We start from the raw sequence: 24036 nt of genomic DNA, 5'->3' as shown, positions 1-24036 counted from the left end.
GCCCAAATCGTCAAACTCCCTGGCAAACCTCCGTTGTTGGGTTCCTAAATGATGTTTCTCCTGGAGAAAGTTGGCATTGAGGCCTTTCTCCCAAACACAGCCATCTTTTGCCTAAGATTGATTTTTGGAATTCAATGCACAGAAATGAAAACTCCTAAAGACAAGTGTTTTGAAAGCATCTAAAGTGAATTAAGCACCTTTACAGGGGTCTGCGGCAGGCATAGGGCTCGTCATGCGCATGTGCAAAATTCAACCCTCAGCTCCTGGTCAAGAATCACTGCTTTTATTTGAAATAAGCAAGCACACCTTTGCAGGACCTGCATGTATGTTTCCTGGATCAAATTACAGTGGTAACCAGGGGTTAATTACAGTGTTGCTAAACTGCTAATTTCACAGGGGAACCCTATGTCAGTGGCATTAAGGCTACACATGTACTGTATTGAGGTGTAATTTACATACAATATGACTCAGTCTAGTGTTCATTCACTTTAGTGAGTTTTGCTAAACTCTATGGTCACATAACCCCCACAACCATCAAGATATTGAACAGTTATGTCACCGTCCCCCAAATTCCTTCTTGCCCATTTGTCACCTCCAACCTAGGTAACCACTGATCTGTTTTCTATCCCAATAGTTCTGCCTGTTTTAGAATATTGTTTAAATGGCATCTCACGGATGTAGCTTTTGGGGACTGGCTTCTTTCCTTTGGACAGTGCATCTGAGATTCAGTCACGTTATTGCATGGGTCAATAATTTGTTCTGCTCTTACTGGTGAGTAGTATCCCATTGTATTGATGTACCATAGTTCCTTTATCCATTTACCAGCCAGGAAACATGAGTTCTTTCTGGTTATTGGTAATTTTTAAAATTTATTTTTGGTTCTGCTGGGACTTTGTTGCTGTGTGCAGGCTTTCTCTAGTTGAGGCGGGTGGGGGCTGCTCTTTGCAGTGCAAGGGCTTCTCCTTGGGGTGGCTTTTCTTGTTTTGGAGCATGGGCTCTCGGGTGCATGGGCTCAGTAGTTCAGGTGCACAGGCTTAGTTGCCCTGTGACACGTGGGATCTTAGTTCCTGGACCAGAGATCAAATCCATGTCCCCTGCACTGGCAGGCAGATTCTTAACCACTGGATCACTGGGGAAGTCTCACTCAGAAATATTTAATTTTGATGACATCTGACACAATTTTTCCCCATCTATTTCCCATGAAGTGAAAGGTAAATAGATGGGGAAACAGTGAAACAGTGTCAGACTTTATTTTGGGGCTCCAAAATCACTGCAGATGGTGACTGCAGCCATGAAATTAAAAGACGCTTACTCCTTGGAAGAAAAGTTATGACCAACCTAGATAGCATATTCAAAAGCAGAGACAGTACTTTGCCGACTAAGGTCCGTCTAGTCAAGGCTATGGTTTTTCCTGTGGTCACGTATGGATGTGAGAGTTGGACTGTGAAGAAAGCTGAGCGCCGAAGAATTGATGCTTTTGAACTGTGGTGTTGGAGAAGACTCTTGAGAGTCCCTTGGACTGCAAGGAGATCCAACCAGTCCATTCTGAAGGAGATCAACCCTGGGATTTCTTTGGAGGGAATGATGCTGAAGCTGAAACTCCAGTACTCTGGCCACCTCATGCGAAGAGTTGACTCACTGGAAAAGACTCTGATGCTGGGAGGGATTGAGGACAGGAGGAGAAGGGGACGACAGGATGAGATGCCTGGATATCATCACTGACTCGATGGACGTGAGTCTGAGTCAACTCCGGGAGTTGGTGATGGACAGGGAAGCCTGGCATGCTGCACTTCATGGGGTTGCAAAGAGTTGGACACGACTGAGCGACTGAACTGAACTGAACACAATTTTTAAAATATATAGAAACAATTGTTGCCTGATCATTACACAGTTTTTCTCCTTTGTTTTCTTCTATAAGTTTTATAGTCTTCATTTTTATATTAAAGACAGTGTCCATCTTGAGTTAAGTTTTTCACTACAGTGAGAATATGGCTTGAGATTCACTTTTTGCCTGTGGGACTACCTTTTCTCAATTGAATTGCATTTTTACCTCTGTCAAAAATCAGTTGATCGTGGATATGTTGATCAGTTTGGGGGGGTCCGTTCTATCCAGTTCCTCTATGTGACTATCCTTTCTCCAATACCACATGGTCTTAATCAGTTTGCCTTATAGTGAGTCTTAAAATCAAGTTACATGAGTCTTTCACATTTTTCTTTTAAAAACTGTTTCAGTGATTTTTAGTTTCTCTGACTTTCATATGCATGAAAGATTTAGCTTATTGATTCTATATAATGCTTTGCATGGACCTTGACTACTGTTCTGATGACTGTATAGGTTGGTTTGGGGATATCTGACATCTTAATATCTTAGCAATATTAAGTCTATGAACATTCCATCTCTATTTACTCAGGGATTCTTTGATTTCTTTCATCAGTGTTTTAACATTTTCAACATACGGATACTGCATGTATTTTGTTAGACTTAACCATATTTCATATCTTCGTTGTGTTATTGTACACAGTATTACTTTTTCAATTTAAATCTCAAATTTTTCATTGCTAACCTATGGAAATGCAATTGCTTTTGTATCCATTGACCTTACTAGTCTCACTTGTAGTCTAGGAACTGTATAGATTCTCTGAGATTTCCAAAGTAGGTTTCCATGTGATCTTTCCATTCTGTGTACCATTGCTCCCTGGCTCTCCTTGTACTGCACATTCTAGCATGCAGCTGGAAAGGAGAGATGAGCGTGGACACTGTAGCCTTACTCCTAGTCTCAGGTGAAAGCTTCCAGTCTTTCACCATGAGAAATATTGCCTCAACATAAAAGGGCAAGCGGGTATCTCAGCTTGGTTCCCTCAACTAGTCTAGGGACTACTGAATAAGAAGACATTTAATCCAAGTGATCATGTAAATCAAGTTTCTTTTTTTTAGCAGACTGTTCCTAGACTCTCTGGGTCTGTGGTGCAAGAGCCCATTCCCTCTTTGAAGAGGCACTGTCGACTTCAGGAAAGGGGGCAGCGATGCAAGGGAATGCATGGTGTGAAGGCTCAGAGAGCTGTGGTCTCGGGGGTTTAATCTGGGCAGTTTATTCATATGAAACCTCGACTATTAGACATGGATCTTGACTTGAGACAATGAACTCATTAATACCAAAAAAGCTGAGATATTTGATTTTGTGTTTGTCCATAAAATCATGCATATTACTTGAGCCACTGAACTTTGTCTGGAGTGCAATTTAGAAGTGAATCCAGCGGAGGCAGTGGGGTGGACTGGGAGCTTGGGATTAGCAGATGCAAACAATTACATATGGGCTTCCCTGGTGGCTCGGTGGTAAGGGATCACCTGCCAATCCAGGAGACACAGGTTTGATCCCTGGGTTAAGAAGATGCCCTGGAGGAAGAAATGGCAACCCACTCCAGGATTCTTGCCTGGAAAGACCCATGGACAGAGGAGAGCCTGGCGGGCTACAATCCATGGGGTTGCAAAACAGTCAGACATGACTGAGCACGCACGCAATGCACGGCAAACTATTACATATAGGACAGGTAAATAGCAAGGTCCTACTGTATAGCACAGGGAACTATATTCAACATCCTGCAATAAACATAATGGAAGATAATATAAAAAAGAATGTATATATGTGTATAATTGATCCACTTTGCTATGCAGAAGAGATTGGCACAACATTGTACATCAACTATAAGCCAATAAAAATAAATTTAGAAAAAGGTTAAACAATAAAAAGAAGTGAATGTAATGTTTTGAAGTATTAAAACTTTAAATATGAATGCCATGAGTCTTTCTGTCTACAGTTACTTAGAAAAAGTAGAGGCCTTTTGAATGAGTAGATTTTCCTTGCACATGGAAAAATTAAAGATCATAAATGTAATGTTGCTGAAAACAGTTTTACTGTTTGCTCAGTGGTTCTAGATAAACAGAAGAATTTAGTATCCAAATTAAAGAGTAGAAATCTTTTATGTCTTTGGATAAGCAGAATTCACCTGAAGAATGGAAAGCATACGACTACCCAATCATCCTTTGAAATTTATCATAGATAGTCAACGTGCAAAGTAGTACCAGTGTCCTGGTGGTCCAGTGGCTAAGACTGCGCTCCCAAAGCGTGGGGCCCAGGCTCAGTCCCTGGAGGGCAAAGTAGATCCCACAGGCTGCAACTAAAGATCCCGCATGCTACAATGAAGACATGGAGCAGCCAAGTAAATAAATATTAAAACAAACAAAACCCAAAGTATATTACCAGTATCAGTCCATTCATGCTGAGATAACAAAGTGCCATAGACTGGGGGCTGAGACAACAAACATTCATTTCTCACAGTCCTGGGGTGGGGAAGTCCAAGATCAAGGTGCTGGCTGACTTGGTGTCTGGTGAAGATCTGCTTCCTTCCTTCCTGGTTCACAGATGACTTCCTGCTCCTTGTGTCCTCACGTGATGGAAGGGGGAAGGGGCTCTCTGGGGTCTCCATAAGGGCGCTAACCCCATCCATAAGGGCTCCACCCTCATGACCAGATCACTCCCAAAGGCCCCACCTCCGAATAAACCATCACACTGCAGACTAAAGTTTCACCAAATGAATTTTAGGGGGATACAAGCATTTCATCCACAACAACCCAAAATGTTTACTTTCGAAACGTGACAGACTCTTAGTAAGCAAGGCCATACTTCATCGTTCATGAGAAGATCAACTGTGTGTTTGTAAATATTTAGATGCCTGTATGTCTGTATCTCGGGACGATTAAAACCTTGGTTTACAGAATGGGTTTTGCCCAAGAAAATCTGATGGTTAACACTCAGATTTTGGGGACTTCCCTGGTGGTCCAGTGTTTAGGACTCTGCATGGGGCACAGGTTCAGTCCCTGGTCTGGGAACTAACATCCCACATGCCTGGTGTGGCCAAAAAATAAAATGGCTAAGTGACAAGGATTTACTGTATAGCACAGTGAACTATATGAAATATCTTAAAAAAAAAACAAAAACCCAAAGCATTCATTCCTCTGATCAGCACTGCCTCCTGCCGAGTTGGTGGGTTGTTGTTGTTTTTTTTTTTTGGTAGTTTAAAAAATATATATATATTTAATTTTTGGCTTGATCATCGCAGTGATCTGGGGCTACTCTCTAGTTGCAGGACTCAGGTATCTCATTGCGATGGCTTCTCTTGTTGTGAAGCACAGGCTCTAGGGGCATGGGCTTCAGTAGTTGTGGCTCCTGGACTCCAGAGCACAGGCTCAATAGTTGTGGTTCGTGAGCTCAGTTGCTCCAAGGCATGTGGGGTCTTCCCGGTAGAGGGGTGGAACCTGTGTCCCCTGAATTGGCAGGTGGACTCTCAACCACTGAGCCACCAGGGAAGCCCTGGGCTGGTGTTTTGTGCTACAAAACCCTGGAGAAGGCAGGCGCCACCTGGCCTGCAGGTTCACAGGTGAGCAGGGCGTGGCCTCTTACCTATTTTCTCCACAGGTGTGTTCAGAGGGAGGAAGCCTTGTCTGAGAAGCTGGTCCATCATCTCTTCATCATCTGCCTGGATTTCAGAGACCATGTTACAGGGAATAAGGCCAAGCCGGGCACAGGTTTCCCCGCGGTAGAATCCATCAGCGTCTTTGTCACCATACACCTGGAGTCATGGGAAGAAGGCAAGACGCTGGGGTGGCTGGTTCAGAAATAGATCAGCTCTGTTACCTAGAGTCACAGTTAGTCAGACACTGACACGGAAAATCGCTGCTTGTGGGCATAAGCGTGTACACATAGCCCTCATCCTGAAAATCTGTATGTCTAAGAACCTGTTCCTCCTCCAGGGTTTGGATAGCCTCTGGAGCTCCCATTGACCAGGGAGCTGCCAGGCGAGGCCAGGGCTCTGCTAGCTGAGTGCATGTGTGTGAACGCACACATGTTAAACACCCACCACACACACACATGCAGGGGCAGTGTAACAAATGATTCCTCCGTAAGGAGACAGCACCACTGTCTGGCATTCTGGAAGTGAAAAACCTCAACTCACAAAGGGATTCTGTGCATACTATTCTGCAGGGTAAGCATCACCATCCTTTAGAGTCCGTTTTAGTTAGCGACCTCTTTCAAAGGTTATTGTCAGTGCCCTTTCAGAAATTTGCAAACTGAGGGTTCAAGGCCCTTTCCCCTCTCCTAGGGAGCATCCCTTGTCTTCCTTCTGACTCCAGACTCAGGCTCCTCCTCTACTACTGATAGGAGGCTGAATGTCAAATACAAGAGAAAGTAGCCTGTCGTTTTGAGGTGTTAGGGTCACCAAGAACTGGTTTTGTGGAAGACAGTATTTCCCTGGATTGGGGGTGCCGGTGGTTTCCGGATGATTCAAGCACTGTAGGGTTTGTACTCCTATGAGAATCTAATGCTGCCACTGATCTGACAGGAGATGGAACTCAGGTGGTAATGTGAGTGATGGGGAGCGGCTGTAAATACGATGAAGCTTTGCTTGCTCACCCGCCACTCACCTCCTGCTGTGCAATCCAGTTCCCAACAGGCCACAGACCCATACTGGTCCATGGCCCGAGGGTTGGGGACCCGTGTGAAGGAACTTGGGTCTGGGGAGCACCCCCTCCCCAGCCTCCCCGCCACCTGTGCCCCCCGGGCCATGCCCCCACCTTGGGTCTGGGGAGCACCTCCTCCCCAGCCTCCCCGCCACCTGTGCCCCCAGGCCATGCCCTCACCTTGATGACCTGCCCTTCTTTAAAGGGAAGCTCCTCTTCCGCAGCGTCTGGGTTCGGGGACATGGTAAGGGGGTCGTAGTCAAAAAGGGCCACAAAGATGCGGGCTGGGAGCTCTTCCGCCCCAGGGTCTGTCTCTGACTCTTCGTAGAAGTCCGGAGAAAGCTGGTCCCGCCCGTACTCATCTGGGAGTGCATGGGATAAAGCACAGGGTCTAAGTGATTCCCACCAGCCATTCTCCCTGCTTTACCCAGAAAGGTGAGCTGTTATACAAAGTGTGGTTTTAGAAAACGAAGAGGGAGGCACTCTAAGTTTTTTGTTTTTGTTTTTTTCTTAATGTGTAGCTGGGCTTTCCTAGTGGTTCAGTGGTAAAGAATCCACCTGCCAATGCAGGAGATGCGGGCTCGATCCCTGATGTGGGAAGATCTGCTGTGCCTCGGAGCAACTAAGCCCGTGTAACAAGGCTATTCAGCCTGTGTTCTGGAGTCCAGGAGCCGCAACTACTGAGCCCACATGTTGCAGCTACCGGAGCCTGCAGCCTAGAACCTGTACTCTGCAACAAGACAAGCCACCACAATGAGCAGCCTGTGCACGGCAACTGGAGCGCAGCCCCCACTGGCCCCAGTAGAGAAAAGCCCGTGCAGCAGCAAAGACCCAGCACAGCCCCAAATGAAACAATCCATAAAGTCATAAAAATAAGTTCTCAAAAAATGTGTAGCTCAACATGCAGGCAGAAATGGATCACCTCGACAGAGATGGGTTTGAAAAGCTAATAACTAGTATGAAACATAGGCAGCAGGGTGAGTGTAGGTGTGCTGCTTGTGAAGACAGTGAGAGATAAAGGACTGTGTTTCAGTAACCTCCTGGCAGGACTGGTCTGAGCACCAGTTGTGGGGGTCGGGTGATGGGTGGCCAAGTCCTGGGTTTTAGGAAGGACCTGTTCAGGAGTCAAGCACAGAGACCTAGAGACCCTCTAGGTTTCCATTAACAGACGAGCCAGAGCACAAGGACGTTAAAAGATGTATTTGCCTATCTGTCAAAGTTTGATACAGGTGACTGAGCTGCTCACTTGGCTCCAAATAGGTAAGTGGCAATGAATACATTACAGTGAATTAATGACTTCCTGGAAGAATTGAGTTTCAAGTCTGCCTACCACTGAACTCCTAAAGACTATTCTTTTGAAATCCTAGTATATATGCATATGTATTACAAGGCTGAGCACCAATGAATTGATGTTTTCGAATTGTGGTGCTGGAGAACACTCTTGAGAGTCCCTTGGACAGCAAACCAGTCAATACTAAAGAAAATCAATCCTGAATATTCATTGGAAGAACGGATGCTAAAGCTGAAGCTCTTTGACCACCTGATGCAAAAGAACTGACTTATTGGGAAAGACTCTGATGCTGGGAAAGATTGAAGGCAAAAGGAGAAGAGGGCAGCAGAGGATGAGATGGTTGGATAGCATCACCATCTCAATGGACATGAATTTGAGCAAACTCCAGGAGACGGTGATGGACAGGGATGCCTGGCATGCTGCAGTCATGGGTTAACAAAGAGACGAGCATTACTGAGCAACTGAACGTCAACAACATTATTAAATGTCATTATAGACATACATATATCTCACTATATATGTATACATTTATTCATATGCATATATAGAGAACAAACATCTGCTAGTGAATTACACTGTTTTGACTACATGAGAAGGACTCAGAGCATCAGTGGGGAAGCAAATGAGAAAACTCCAATCATCAGAAAGGAGGGTAGGGGTGGGGCAAATGGCTGGCCAAAATTTGTGTCACCAGCACAAGGAGCACAGGAGGTGGGATAAGAGGATGTCAAAGCTGTGACACGGAGGGTGTGGGGAGAGCCAGAGTCTTGGCTGCTTCCACCAGCAGAAACATGCAGTTGAAAAATAAAAGCACTTTAACTGCAGGAAAGGTTGGTCTTTAAAATACAGTGAGCTATTAACATTATTTGAACTTGGGATCCTTTTAGGATACAAAGATAATCTAAACATTCAGTAACTTTGCTTCTGCTAGGGAACAAGACAACAGCGCGGCCTTACTGATCTCGTCACACCAGTTTTGATTTTGTTTATAGTCAGTGCAGATTCTTTACCAGCTGAGACACCAGGGAAGCCCATGAATACTGGAGAGGGTAGCCTATCCTTTCTCCAGTGGATCTTCCCAACCCAGGAATTGACCAGAGTCTCCTGCATTGCAGGCTGATTCTTTACCAACTGAGCTATCAGGGAAGCTCAAAGGGAACAAAACTCAACAGCACGGCCTTACTGATCTCTTCACACCAGTTTGGATTTTGTTTATAGTCAGCGAGAGGGCTTCCCAGGTGGTGCTAGTGGTAAGAACCTGCCTGCCAAAGCAGGTAGACGTAAGAGACACAGGTTGGATCCCTGGGTCAGGAAGATCCTCTGGAGGAGGGCACAGCAACCCCCTCCGGTATTCTTGCCTGGAGAATCCCAAGGACAGAGGAGTCTGGCGGGCTACGGTCCACAGTGTTGCACAGAGTTGGACACGACCGAAGCGACAGCACACACGCACACACAGTCAATGAGAGGATCTCATACTCTGTCCCCCAGTCATTAAATGTTCTCTAAATTAAATAGCACGAAGCTAATGGTACACCATCTCATGACCTGTGAACTTCTCTATATGTGTAGTGATGCAGTGTTTCTTTCACGCTCATGGCTGATGGTAGAGAAAACCATTAGCAGCATGAAAAGGATGTTTTCAATTCAGCTGGGTAACCTTGGGAGTTTCGCAGAAGGAACTTAACAAAACAGCAGTGTGACCCAGTGGGTGCTGTTTCAGCGGAGGGAAAAGTCACTGAAGGAGCACTGTGGCTACAGCTTTGGCTGCACCCACCCAGAGGGCTCCCAGGGCTTCCTTGACTAAGTTGATGTGGTGCTCGTGCAGTTGGAATGTACAGGCAAGTTCACAAGGTGAGGACTGGTAGGTCACTATCACTCTGGAAGACCTTTGAGTTACTCCTACAATTCACATGCTCTCAGGAGTTGGGAGGCATTAGGCATGGAGACCAGCAACAGGAGCTCAGGCTGGCACCATGCTCAGTGAAAACAGCAGGCAGTCACCCACAGCATTACAGGATCTCTCTCTGGTTTGCAGGGAGGAGCCGGGATGGGAGGAAGTGGTTGAAGCACTTGGAGTTGGTGTATATGAGTGGAAGTGTGGGTATGCCGTCACTGTGTTTCCTCCAGAGAAGGTGCGTTAGATACTTTATGGAATCAGACCTCATGGGAAGAGAACTGTGGCCTCCATGGAGTGTGTCCACACAAACCCAGCTTCACAGGGTTTAGAGTGGGTGACTGGGAGGCCCTTCCTTTTCTTGGGGGCAGGCTAGACTCAAGGAAGAACTTACCTCCAGCTGCTGGTCTGACCTGGGCGTGGATGCTCCTCCCTCTGCCCTGCTGTGGAATATCCTGGCCTGGGGTAGGAGGGGGTGTTTGTCAGGAAGGAGGAAGGGTCTGCATACCACGTGCAAAGCTGAGGATCCTGACTTGCCCCTGTTGGCTCCCGAATCCACCTGTACTGCCAGAATAAGCACTGTCTTCTAGAAGTGAACTACTTCCCTCACTGCCTGAGGCCACCCGCCTCCACTGCTCCTCTCCATTGCAATTTCTACAGAGAAAAAGTGGGTTGCCTATGAAACATACCTCACAGCTGCTCCTCTTCTCCTTACAGGGAAACCCAGGGAGACGAGTCTCCTTTCTAGAGAATCAAGTTTTATTTATTTAGTTAAGTCATTTCAACTCTTCCCATCAGGATATAGAGAAAATGTGTTGCATTTCCTTGCTATGTAAGCTCAGTGGCCAAAATAGCCTGGAAAATGGGAGGGAAATGGAGATTTTCACAGTCGACCAGTAACAGCAGAATGCTCTAGGGTGTGGTATTTCTTTTTCAGATGGGTACACCCTTGGGCCTTTTCATCTGTCAGGTAAATAACTAGATAAACGCAAAGACCAGAAATTACACAGGAGAAACCAAACCCAATGAAATCCTTGTTTGGGGTCATTGATTAAGGTTATGAGGCCTTCGTTATGTTAATTATATGACTTAGAATTTACTAGATATGGAACTACATAATTTTTATCTTTTTAAATCAGAGGGGGCATTGTTTTCTTAATTGAGGAAATCCAGAGTATATTTAAAGTATAGTATATTTTAGCTGTGAAGGCATTGCTTATTAAAAAATATATGTAGGAAGTATACAGTCTATAGACTTGAGTTTCTCCAGAAAAGAAAAGGATATTTTTGGAGTTGGCAGATTTCTAAAGTATTAATTACTGATATTGGCACAAGAAAAATATAACTAAATAAACAGAGACTAGAGGAAAACAGCCTATTCACACGTCACTGACCATTCACTTCCTAGAGTTTGGGGCATGATTCTCCTCGTCTCTGAGTCACTTTTGTCTTTTGAAAATATAATAGGTTCTTTGGTCTGTGAATATGTGTATATGAACATATAAAGTGATTGATAATAATTATGCTTTCTTGCCTTGCTCCATGCTAAGAGATCAGGTACAATGAAAGAAATTCTATCATGGATTTATTTAACACTTTTTTGGGTTCTATTATTGAGGCTTTTTTTTTTTTTTTCTTTGTGAAGGTGTTACCACAGCATTACTCTCTTTCTAACTTGAAGTGAAGTGAAAGTCAATCAGTCACGTCCAACTCTTTGAGTTGGAATTCTCTAGGCCAGAAAACTGGAGTGGGTAGCTGTTCCCTTCTCCAGGGGATCTTCCAAACCCAGGGATCAAACCCAGGTCTCCCGCATTGCAGGCACATTCTTTACCATCTGAGCCACCAGAGAAGCCCAAGAATACTGGAGTGGGTAGCCTATCCCTTCTCCAGGGGAATCTTCCTAACCCAGTGTCTCCTGCATTGCAGGCAGATTCTTTATCAGGGAAGCTGCCAGGGAAGCCCTCTACTAACTTAGCTAGTGTCTCACTAAAATTAAGACATGTGCAGCCTTCTGCATTCTTTCCCTTAAGACAAATCCACCTGAAGGATTGTCCAAGACTCTGATGGGGAGACTGTGGGTCCACTTATGTTTTCCTTTACTTCCTTGCCCACTTGGCAATTTGTAGCACCATAATTTTCAGCCCTGTAGACTTTTCTTCTCTGTCCTAGGAGACTGGAGTGGGAGACCCAGGAGGCCTCCTCCAGAGGACACCCCTTCTCGGTGCCAAGCCATTAAACTTCAACCACAGAAACAGTGGCGGTTCACGTAATGAACATTCACTCATTAAAGTCACAATCGAATGAGCACTTAGGAACCAAATTCAACAGCAAGAACGGTCTTGAACTGGTCCTTACCTCCTTTCTCAGGGCTCTTATTTACAAGTCATTTATTTTGCAAGCCAGGAGATCCTACTTAACCTCAGTAATTGTTACAGGGGCAATCATACACAAATTAAATGAAGATCTGAGTGATGTAGCACTAGTTTGCAACACTCAAAAATAATGTAGGCTTAATATACACAAGGGCTTCCCTGGTGGCTCAGATACTAAAGAATCCGACTGCAATGCGGGAGACCTGGGTTCAGTCCCTGGGTTGGGAAGATCCCCTGGAGGAGGGCATGGCAACCCGCTCTGGTGTTCTTGCCTGGAGAATCCCCATAGACAGAGGAGCCTGGTGGGCTACAGTCTATGGGGTCATGAAGAGTCACTGAGTGACTAAGCACCGTACAGTATATACAGAATTCTGCTAGTGGGTCTGTAATATGTGAACCAGTGTTTTCCAACTGATTTTTCAGCTTATTTTATTACTTTTTAGCCTAACTGAAAACAGTCTGTTGTTTTAAAGGTCCTTTAACATTCTATACAATTTTTCACTGATAAAAATAAAAGCATTCTAAAAACTGTAAAGATGGAAAAAGAAACTTTTTTACCCTATTGTTTGGGTTCTACGGGAAAGAAACATCTAGAAAGAGGAGAAAACTTCAGGGGATCTGTATTGGTTCATAAAGTTTTTAATTATTTTTGGCTGATGTGAACAAAGCCCAATTGTCTCTTAAACTTTAGCTATTTAAACGGATTGGGGCTGTGTTTCCAGGTGTCTGGACTGTCCAAGAGTTGTTTCCTTGAGCCCTGTCTCACCAGATCAATGTTTTTCTCTCATCTACTTCTGTTCCATGAATGGGTCTCTTGGTTTGTTTCATTTGTGTGTGTGTGTGTTGTCACAAAAAGCTAGTTTATTTGTGCTGATTACCAGATTCCATTATCTTGTGCAGAATACTTTTTGGAACTGTTATGCCGGGGTTCATTCCAGTAATAGAAAGGTTCCCATCTGACCTTCAGCCACGCTCCCCCTCTTAGTGGATTGATGAGAATGACTACAATGACAGCTTTCAGCACGGCTGGCTGAATTCCAAAAAGTAATTAAGAGAATGGAATTGGATGCCGGAGGATGACTCATGCACGGGGAGGTGGCCAGATGGACAGGGTCAACACACAGTTCAGGGCACACATTCAGGCCTCCTGCTGTTTTTTCATAACTTTCAACCCCAGTTGCCCAAGTGTTTCATGCATACAGATAACTCTCCACTGGCTGGGGGCTCGTTTGGAGTTCAGTCACCCATCCCTGTCTGCTGCTCTGACCACGAGCATTTCAGGAGAGCATGAACTAGGTGGGGAGATGGCCCATTATCACCTCTTCCATGCTTAGGATGGCACCCTTTGCAGTTCAAAAAAAAAAAAAAAAAAAAAGGTAGGGAGAAGATTGACCTCAAAGGTCAATATATTTTGAGAATACTTAAATTTAGGTTCCATTTATTTGGTTCTATTTCTGCCTTCTTTCGCCATAAATAACCAAGAGTCTTCCGTATTTAGTTGAAAATGCTATTCCTAATAATTTTTTAAATGTTTAGATTGAGCCATGTGCTCTGTGGTTAAAAGAAAGATGGAGGCCTCCATCCGGTTCACTAACCCGCAGCATGGACCATCATTGGCCGGGACCTGTGGGAACCAGCACTGCCGTGGGAAAACCTCCGGCCCACGTGATCCGCCCGATCAGCCCGTCCTGCGGTCACCGGGTTTCCTAAAATCTAAAGACAAAACAATGACACGGTCATCAGTCTTGTCAGCCGTGGGAAGAAAAGAATTAAGTCAGCCAAATCAATTCAACTTAGAAGCAGAAGCTCTAAAGGCAACTAAACTTAGCTTTTAACTGAAAGGTTAGCTGAATAACCTGGAAGAGAAAAAGAGTGCTCACCCCAGGCACCCCGTCTTCTACAGCACACTTGCTTTTCCAGGCGGGGGCGAGAGAACCCCTCGGGAGGCATCTTTTTGTTGCTGGAACTGCCGCTGAAGCCAAATATTTTGAGCCACAGTGAGAGTGGCTTAGATAAGACTCGTCATGCCTTTGGTAACTCTTTTCTAGTCTCAGCACAGTCTGCCCTCCTCCAGTGATCACAAACGTGGGAAAAACTGCATTTCCCAAATGTCCTGCTTGGGCAAAGTTGTGTGCGAGGTTACTGAAAGCTCAAAGACAGAAGTTTCTGTGCATTATCAGCTCTGAAACTCGTGGCGCCCTCTTGAACGCTAATCCAAAGACTTCCAAACCTTCACATTTCAGGGCTAACCCGAACTATTTTCCTTTATGGATAAGTTTTGCCTCTGATTTGTACTAAAGGCTCGCATCCTATGCGAGAATCAAAGCAAAACCTCCAGCTCACTGGTGACTTAAGAAGTTTTCAGGGACACGGAATGGATCAGGGCTGGAAGCCTCAGAAATGAGTTTGAACAGGAAGTGGGCTGCAGTTGCTGGTGAGTCGGTAAGCTGTGGGTCGGCGCCCTCTAGTGGACGTGTCACAAACTGCACCGGCTCAAGCCCAAGGCCTGGCGCCCTGGGATGTCTCACCTGTGTTTTCATGGAAAAGTTCAGCATGACAGGAGCAAATGTTCTGAAAAGAGGACACAATATAGAGATGAATGAAGCCTTGAAGGAATCCCTACTCTTGAAAAGCACTCACAAGCCTGGAAGACAAGGCCCGGGGATGTGTCTAGAGCTGATGATGGAAAATTCATTCAGAAAACTGCTCTCAGGAAAGAAACGATGGGGTGGGGGGTAACCTTTGGAAACAAATGCAAAGGTGGATCTCTTTAAGAATTGTTCTCCATTTTTTTTTTCCAGTTATGGATGAACTGGAAAACCAACCACAACCCAAAACCAAAACCACCACCAGAGAAAAACTCTAGTAAGTAATACCAGTCAGTCATAAATACATCCCCACGACTCATTTTGAAAAGTACGTGTTGCCAAACTGGGAGAATCAGAGTTCAGCTAACCCTTAATTAAAATTTAGATTCAGTTGTCCTTTAATTAAAGCAGCCATAATCATCACTGATTTGGAGGTGGGGAAGGGATCATTATTCTAAAGCAAAGTAAAGAAATCATCAGCATGTGAAAAGATTGGGAAGCTTCATAAATCAAAAATGCATGTAAAAACGAGAGAGCCAGCAGAGATAGTGCCCCGGACGGACACCAAAAGAAAGAAAGAAAGTGAAAGAATGAAAACGGATTGGTTTGGCAAGCGGATGTGAGCAGGAGGTTTACTTCACACACCAAAGGGCCATCTGCAACCCGGGGAGGAGGCTGGGCCTGTCGGGCAATGGCCCTACTGTCGGGCATTTTTATGCTTTTCTTCCAGGCATCTCGGAAATCCTCGCGGCCCGTGGGCTCATCCCAGCCGTACTTGCTGGGGGTGGACCTCTCTGGGCTCGGGTGGGACTCATCGCTCCTGACGACGTCGCCGGGCTCCACTGGCTCCCCAAAATCCTCTTCGATGCTGCTCTGCCGGGTCAGCGTCCGGCGCCGGGCCAGCAGGGGCCTCAGGCTCCTCCTACAAGGACAGTGCCCGGGGCCGGGGCTGCACTGGGCAGTGGGGCTTCGGAAACTAAATCGCATCTCCTCCTCTTCACTGCCGCAGTCCAGGCCACTGTCCGGGCTCCTGGTGGCCGAGCGGCTGAATCGACAGCCTCTGTCTTCGAATATGAAGTCCTCGGCCTGGGGGCCCCTGGGTTTCGCGGGGTACCAGGAGCTGTGGAGGGCCTCGTGCCCCCGGCAGGGCCTGGAGGGCCTGGGCTCTCTGGCCAGCCCGGTCCTGACCCTGGAGGAGGACCCTAAGCCCTGCTTGTGCAGGAACTCACAAGGCTCTCCGTCCTCCTCGGCTACTTCGGGGATACTGAAAAGTCTCTTACTGTGGTGGGTCTGTTGGGGATACTCGGGCAACTCCGAGAAAGCACGTTCAGTGGCCCTATTCTTAGAGCACTCCTTAAGGGGCGGGGAGTGTTAGCACAGGTGCCGGGAGCCAGTGTATGATTGCATATGAAGGGGGGCAGAGGGAAGGAAAGAAAATACAGAGAGAATTAGTCTCCGAGGCCATGAGGGACAGAGAGCATGCTTGTACTCGTGGTGGGGCAGGGGGTGGGGGGTGGGGGCAGATGGCATGCTCTGGCCGGGGCTCTGGAATGAAAACAGAATGGGTTAGATGGATGCGGCCGGAGCCGGGGGGCCGAGCGCACGCAGAGCGTCCCGACGCCGTCAGGACTAGCCATGCAGCCAAACCAAGGAAAGAGAGGCCGCTGGGCCGCGGGTGTGGGGAGGACGAAGGCAGGAGGCTTCGCACTGACCGAGGCGCTAGGGTCTGTGACATGGCTGTGCCCAGAGGTCGGGGACATCCGAGTTCACTGGCCGCTGGCTGCACCCTGAGAAACTCCCAAGGCAGCTGCCCGGGGATGCCGGTGAGTGGAGACCATTCGCAACACAGGGCCCTCCCCGCCGCCGCCCCCCGGCCACGCCGCTCCACTCTGCTTGTCCCTGAAAGCACTCAGCATCCTGTGAAACCTGTCCGTGCTCTCTTACTTATGCCTCTCTCCCGGCTCAAGTGGAAGGGTGTGAAACCCGGGGGACCTTGGCACTCAGCGACCCAAAGTCACTTGCTTGGCCTGTGTCTGCAAAGGCTTGGGGGCCTGTCAGTCTCTCCTCCAGACCCCAGACCTCAAGGCTGGGAGAGAGGAGCCGAGTCCCCAGCAGTATGAGCAGCAGGGGCTCAGGCCCACCCAGACGGACGCCTAGGGTGGACACCCCACGCTCCCTGTCCTGGCATATGGTTCTCTCTCCAGGAATGGCCGGCAGGCCCATCCTCTGCTCCAGCTGGGCCAGCCCACTGGGCATACCTCCCGGAACACCTCACTGACTGCAGGAAGCCTTGCGCCCACCTTTCCTTCCATGGGCCTCCGGGCATGCGCATTAGAGTTGAGTTGCGGAGGAATATCAGAATTTGCTGCCCTGCCCTCATCCCCCTACCGCCTTGCGGTGTGTCCCAGGCACAAGGGGACATGGTGGGTTTACCCAGCGCAGCGTCTTTAGCAGGCTTAAAGCCCACGAGAGAGCCAAACGAGGAGCATGGCGCACGCTTTGATCGTTTGCTATTAAGACCCTGAGGTTTGGGAACACTGGGGTGAAGGGCAGTGAGGAAGCAGGGATCCAGCCCCGGAAGCCGGGCGGGGATGCACGGGGGTTCGTGGGACTCCTGCAAGGGGAGGTGAGCCCGGACGGCCCAGATCGGCCTGTAAAGTCTCCTGACTTAAAAAAAAAAGTCAGAACCCTGTGGATGAAGTGAAGTGAGCCTCAGCCCCGCTGCCTGAAGGTCCTATTGTCCCTGCGGCTGCTCTAAGGAGAGCCGGGCTGGCGGGGGAAGGACGTAGGTGATTTTATGAACTAGCCCTTTTCCCTGGGAAAGACAAGGTGACCTTCGGTTTCTTTGCTAACAATTGGCAGGAAGGAGCATCCCAGAAGCTTCCTCCAAAAGGAGAAGTGGGGAAGCTGCCGGGGGCGGTGGGGGGCGGGGGCAGACACCTGCCTCCTCACAACGCCCAGTGATAGAGAAGTGTGGGGAGGCGGGGGCGGTCAGGCTGGACCACGGGCAGCTTGGGGCCTTCCTCCGCCAAGAAAGGTCACTGTGAATCCTGCTGGACATTGGCTCAGGGGAGGAGCGAGGGGGTCAGCCAGTGGAGGTAGCAGGGGCTGCAGCCATGCGGGGTTTGCATAGGGATCTGGCATGTTCTTTGGTGACAGTGTCTCCAAGGCCCTGCCGGGCGCCTTTGCTGGGAGAACATAAGTCAGTCTGCTCTATGCAAGTGGGCACTGAGTTGGCAGCCAGATTTGGATGTTGCTTTCTGTCCACCATTCAAACTGCGTGGCTCTGTGTTCCCCAGAGAAAGGATGGGCTCAGGCATTGTATCCCCTGGTGGGACTTCCCTCTCCAAGGCCCTTTTCATTTGAAAACCCCCACAAAGGCCCAACCTGTCTCTCTGGCTAGGCCTGCAGCTGCTGGAGTTCGGGGGCCACGTCTGTTCTCACCCCCCACTCCCAGCCTGGTGGAGAGTCTGGTGCTCAGAGTGACCAGCTTGTGCTGAGTGAACAGAAGCCCAGCTGGAACTCTCCAGACAAGGAAGGGGGCGCACCCCAGGGATGGGGTCTACGGGGGCCTCGAGCTCAATCTCCATCAAGGTGACCCCCATCAAACCACTCGCCGAAGGCCACATCAGAAGCAGAGGCAGAAGATCTCGGGATCCCTGGTGGGAGGTGTCTGAGAAGGGGTCTGTGTGTGGACCCCAGGAGGTCGACTGACCCTCCTCCGACCTCCTCTGAGGTCCCCTCTCCCTGGCTCTCCAGCCATCCAGCAGGGTCCACCTCGGTAGATTCCACTAAAGAATCTCTTCCCGACTCCCCAGCTGCCCATCTCCAGTCTGACTCAGAGACAGGCTCCTCCCCTCCTAGTGCCTGCTGCTCTGCAGATGGACACACAGCCAGGCGTTTGGGGCTGGGGGTGGAAGCTTCTCCATTCTATTCTTTCTGATTGGGTTCTTAGTACAGAGCTGGGTGACCCAGGGATGCCCAGTGGATTTTCCCAGACTCCTTCACCCAGACTTTTGGTCAAGAGGAGGGATGGGAGACCCCGAGCGCAGATTCAATAGCAAGAGAAGCCCATCCAAATCTGGGGACTGTGCCTGCCAGGCGAGGCCCCTCTGGAGCCAGCTACACAGGCCCCCAAAGGAACAGGGGGATAGGGGATGGTGGGGACGGCGGTGAGGGGGGCAGCGCCCCCGCACTGACCTTGAGGGCATTGTGGGACGTGCCGCTCGGCCGCCTCCTGCCCCCATCCTCCAGCTGCATTTCAGAGTACAGCTCCTCCTCGTCCTCCTCCATGATGTCCGAGAGGTCAGACCCCCGGCTGCTCTCCGTGTGGTATTCGTCTCCATGGCAACAGTGAGGCTGGGGCAGGAGAAGGGGACGTGAATGGAGGGGCGACTCCAACACACGGAGTCCCACACCCTCCCCTGCTCTGCCCACTCTCGAGCTCAGGGACGTGTCTGTGTGTCTGGGTAAGAACCGCTCACTCCAGAGGGGAGGGAATCACAGTCCCCGAGCTCATGGGGAGCCAGGATGGCAGAGAGAGGACCAGACCGGGCGTTCCTACTCCAAGTCCGGACGGGGGCAGGCAGAGACCCTCCTGGGCTCCGGGCAGGACAGAATACACATGGGAAGATGTCACTTTTTCGGGTACCGGCAGCCTCTTCAACTTAGTGGCTGGACAAAGGCTCAAGTGAGAGGTTGTAAATGCGGGGCTCAGGGACATGCGTGTATGTTGCATCTAGGGTCGTGCAGTAGACAGTGGTGGGTAGTGGGCAAACAGGGGCATATGCACCAACAAGTGTGTCTAAGAGTTTTAAGAAAAACATGGAGTCTGAAATTCACACACGTGCACACTGGGTTGTTGGTGAACAGCCTGGTCTGGGTGGGGTGGGACCCCCTGTGTGGTGTGCCCACTCTGTGGCCAGTCTGGCCACCCACACTGGAAAAGACTTGCCACTGGGGCTGTGGCGAAAAGCCTGGGTACAGAGGAAAGGGTCAACAGAAGAGCAAGTAAAAGTAAGCTTGCTAACTAATGCGTAAATTGAACCACCAGCCGTCCTGATGGGGTTTGGGATGAGGGGCAGGTCCAACTCAGCAGCCCCTTCCCATCCACAAAGCAAGTGCCTCCCTCAGAAGCTCCAGCAGCTCATAGAGCACACCTTATGAGCTCCGATTTATGAGCCCCAAACATGCATAGGGGGCTTCCCCAGTGGCTCAGGCAGTAAAGAATCTGCCTGCAATGCGGGAGACTGGGATTCGATTCCTGGGCTGCGAAGATCCCCTGGAGGAGGGAATGGCAACCCACTCCAGCATTCCTGCCTGGAGAATGCCACAGGCAGAGGACCCTGACGGGCTACAGTCCGTGGGGTCTCAAAGAGTCGGACCCCACTCAACGACTAACACTTTGACTTTTGACTTTGAAACACACACAAAACTATTCTGTTTCTGCTGGACAGTGTTGATGAAGATCGATTTCTTTATTCTCCTGGTGGGCGACAAGACAAGTGTATTTAATAGCATCCTGTGACATGTTTATTTAAAACATCCAGCTTAGGGGCTTCCCTATCAGTTCAGTAGTTAAGATGCTGCAATTCCGTGGCAGGGGACAGAGGTTTGAACACTGGTTGGAGAACTAAGATTCCCATATGCCATGTGGCACAGCCAAAAAATAGGGGTTGGGGGGGGGAACTGCCCATTTATGAAACAAATAAAACTGTAAAAAACGGTTTCAATTGTTCCTCTATATAAAGACATGGGGAAGCAGTGTGACTGCCCAGTGAGGGGGTGTCCCACCGGGGGTCCCACCCCAGCTGAGCCCTCAGATTGGTGGCCTGGATATTCTCAGTCTGAGAAGTCTGTGCAGCATCATTTGACCTGCTCCAGCCCTATTTCTTTCAATCAAGTGCCTTGGAGAAGACATAAAAGTGAATTGGTTTTAGATGAATAAACAAACATCAGGTTGGTTTGAATGAGGGCTTCCCAAAGCAAATGGGAAGGAACTCCTCTAGAGAACAAGGTCTCATTCAAACCCAATGATGAGTTAGTAATAAACTCATAGGATGGAAATGTCTATTGTTTGCCAGATTTATCATGGATAAGACATTCGTAGAACTCTCTTGGTGGTGGGCACATGACCCTGGTCTACCCAGTGAGATAAGAAGTCTGATGGAGCTTCTGGAAAATGTTTTTCTACCAGTTAAGAGAGATGTGCCTGAGGAGAAAACCCCCTCCCTCCTTCCTTCTTTCCATCCTTCTTGGGATGCTGGCATGAGTGTGATGACTGGAGCTATGGCGTTCACTTCATAACCATGAGAGAAAGGTCAAAAGAATGGAAGGTTAAGAACCCAGAGCATGTTGAGGTTTGATAGAAAACAACAAAATTCTGTAAAGCAATTATCCTTCAATTAAAAAAAAAAAAAAAAGAACACAGAGCTGGAACACAATTGAACAACTGAATCAACTTTGCAGCCTCCTACTTGAGGCTTCCTGTGATATGGGAGAATGAAATGTCTGTTACCTGAGTCATTATTAGTTGGGCATTCTGTTTCTTGTGTTTACATGAATGCAAATAGAATTATTTTAATCTTTTAGATAAAGAACCTGATGATTGGAGAAGCTGAGTCACTTGCCTGCTAGCAGTGGCAGAGCCAGGAAGTGACCCCAAATCTATGAGATTCCAAGGCCCTCTTCTCATGGAAGTAGTGACACTGCCTTGCTGTAGAGCTATGTGTTGAGGGGACTGAGGATCTGACAACTGAGAGGACTTCACTCTCTGCTGTCTCAAGATCTGAGGACTCTCCAGGCCCCACCCTTCCCTGTTGCCCAGGACTGGGGCTTGACACCATTTAAGGACATTTTCATTAGAATATGCATGATCAGAAGTTGGAGACAGAACCCATCTTGGATGGATTTGTCACTTGTGAGCCTTGTCTGGGAGGAGAAGCCCTGACATTTCCTCCCTCCAAGGATGGGATATGGACCTTTCCATTTCTGAATCTCCCATGATGCTTAGCACCTAGCCAATGCACATCACACATCTGCCTGATGAACAAACGTAAAGAAACAAATGGTAGGTTTTGCCTACATTGAGACCAAGTGGTCGGCTGGAGACTCAGCTGATGCACAAAATCAGCCCATGAAGGGATCCTCAGGGCAGTTGGGAGGGCAAAAGGCTCACATACAGACTTTTGAAATTGTCCCCCAGTGAGGTCACAAATGCACAGGCACCATTCAGTCTAGACTCTCCAAACTGACTGCGATTGTCGTCACCCACAAGATAAAGGTCTGTATTCCTTTATCTTTCTCACAGACCCGGGACCTGAACCCCTCCCAGCGGGAGCCCATGGTGGGAGGGGGGTGGGCAGCACTCACCGGTTTGCCCAGCTCCGAGCCTTTCAGGAACTCATCCACAGATGCGCCCCTCCTCTTGACGTCCGGGGACTCATAGCCGTCCTCCTCGTCCGAGTTTGCATACTGTCCGCCGCTCCTCTCCAGGAAGACGCTCCTTTTCTCTAACTTAGGAGAGGAGAGGGGAGGCGTCAGGGCAGAGGCCACCTCACCATGGGGCCCTGACCTCCGGCTTGGAGCAGATGAACTGGGCACCCTGGTAGACGGACTCACCCAAGGAAGAGAGAGGCAGGAGGGCGTGGCCTAGTTCAGCTCCACCTCTGCTCGCCTGCATCCCTTCACGGGCGTTTCCCACGACTTCCCATCTCATTGCACATTTCACCTGGGATGTGGTCCCCCTGTCATCCAAATACTCCCCCTCCCCAGGACCCAGGCAGTTCTGAGTGACAGGCAGGCAAATATATATACGTGCCTGCACTTCTACATGTAGATGTGTATGTATTCCTGTGTTAGTCACTCGGTCGTGTCCGACTCTGCTACCCCATGGACTGTAGCCTCTGTCCATGGAATTCTCCAGGCAAGATTACTCCCTTCTCCACGGGAACTTCCCAACCCAGGGATTGAATCTGAGTCTCCCACACCGCAGGCAGATTCTTCACTATCTGAGCCACCAGGGAAACACATATGTATGTATACATATGTGTACATAAGTGTCTCTGTGTGTATGTATGTCTGTGTATGTATACACAGACACAGCTAGAAGTCTGAAGTGAGTGAGCCAGAAGGTGACCCTTGTTTAGGAAGATGGGTCCCCAAGCCGACTCCCAGGAGGCACCTCTCAGATCCCTGGAGAGAGACCACTTGGATAGTGGGTTGTGGCCCGTTTGCTAAGCCAGGCCGGTAGATAACCATTTTCTCTAGTTTTCTAGGTCCATATCTATGAAATGGATCCTGATTCCATCAGGATAAGACCTAAGATGCAGTCAGATAAACAGGGCATTATTCTTCCCAAGTCAAGGCAGCCATTCTTGGGGGCTGGGTGTTTGGGGCACTTCTCCCCGCACACTCGGGGTGCGGATGGGAGATTCCATCCCAGCTGGGCTGTGGAGATGAACCGCATTCTGAGGGCAGCTGAACCAGTGATGAAAACACCTGGCCTTACCCTGCTGCTCTCGGCCACCCTCTGCGCAGCTTCCCGGGCCATGGCCTTGGCGACGGAGGTGGAGACCGGGGCGCCCTGCGGCTGTGGGAGGATGCGACTGGGCGAGGGTGACCGCCGCCCGGGGCCCGAGCCCTGCAGGCCGGGCGGCTCCAGCAGGTGCCCGTGGGCTGGGGCGGGTGCCCGGCCATGTTCCCAGGCCTCGTCCACCGCGGCGTGGGGACCCGCGTGCTCATCTTTGGTTTCGGGGGCTCCGGCACTTGCTAATGGCTTCGGTGTGGGAGCAGTTCTCGGGTGGGGGGTTGGAGGCACCAGGAGGTCGGGGGGAATGGCAGCGACGGCAGAGTCCACAGACTCGCCCTGGGCAGAGAGGGTCCGCACGGTCACGCCCTTGGCTTCCAGGCTGCGCAGGCGCACCAGCTCCACGGCCGTGCCGTCTGCTGTGGGCGAGATGATCTCAGCGACCTGCGCACAGAGAAAGACGGCTCGGCTGGGGGATTACCCGCGCCCCAGGCCCCTCAGATGCCTCCCGGGCCTCCCTTAACATCCAACTCAGACAGCGCTGCACAGCTTACAAATCAGATTCGTCTGGAGCCCCCATTCCCGCCCAGATGTTGGCGGTTTGGAGGGACAGCTGAACACATGCTTTTCTCCCACGTCTAGAACCAACCTAGAAACAGATGTGGGGGCCACAGAGGAATCAGAGCACTAGGCTCAAAGCTTGGCTCAAGGAAGATGCCACAGGGATGCCACGACAGACGGGCTTCCGGCTGTGGTGGAGACATGTCTGTGGCCCCCTCTGGGGAGGGGAGCAGGGATCAGAGAGGGGGCCTTCAGCCTGCAGCAGCCACTCTCACGGAACGAGCTC

At 49.2% G+C, this 24036-nt stretch overlaps 1 protein-coding gene across 13 annotated transcripts in view; it reads right to left on the bottom strand.

Moving 5' to 3' along the window:
- Window positions 1-24036, bottom strand: part of RIMBP2 (RIMS binding protein 2) — a 305822-nt gene that overhangs the window by 15708 nt on the left and 266078 nt on the right. For 4 of the 13 annotated variants that reach the window (XM_042234493.1, XM_042234494.1, XM_042234497.2 and 1 more), the window contains 8 exons: window positions 23172-23633; window positions 22034-22177; window positions 18863-19021; window positions 15308-16015; window positions 13670-13787; window positions 10097-10162; window positions 6698-6879; window positions 5460-5628 (listed from right to left, as the gene is read on the bottom strand). In XM_042234493.1, the coding sequence (XP_042090427.1) occupies window positions 5460-5628; window positions 6698-6879; window positions 10097-10162; window positions 13670-13787; window positions 15308-16015; window positions 18863-19021; window positions 22034-22177; window positions 23172-23633 (2008 nt within the window). The remainder of the gene's footprint in view (window positions 1-5459; window positions 5629-6697; window positions 6880-10096; window positions 10163-13669; window positions 13788-15307; window positions 16016-18862; window positions 19022-22033; window positions 22178-23171; window positions 23634-24036) is intronic. The other 9 variants (XM_060400742.1, XM_060400741.1, XM_042234499.2 and 6 more) reach the window with 3 other exon arrangements.

The sequence above is a fragment of the Ovis aries genome, chromosome 17 (assembly GCF_016772045.2).
Source record: "Ovis aries strain OAR_USU_Benz2616 breed Rambouillet chromosome 17, ARS-UI_Ramb_v3.0, whole genome shotgun sequence".
Classification (NCBI taxonomy): Eukaryota; Metazoa; Chordata; class Mammalia; order Artiodactyla; family Bovidae; genus Ovis; species Ovis aries.
The sequence above is the reverse complement of the archived record's forward strand: the minus strand, read 5'-3'. Positions and strand labels throughout refer to the sequence as shown.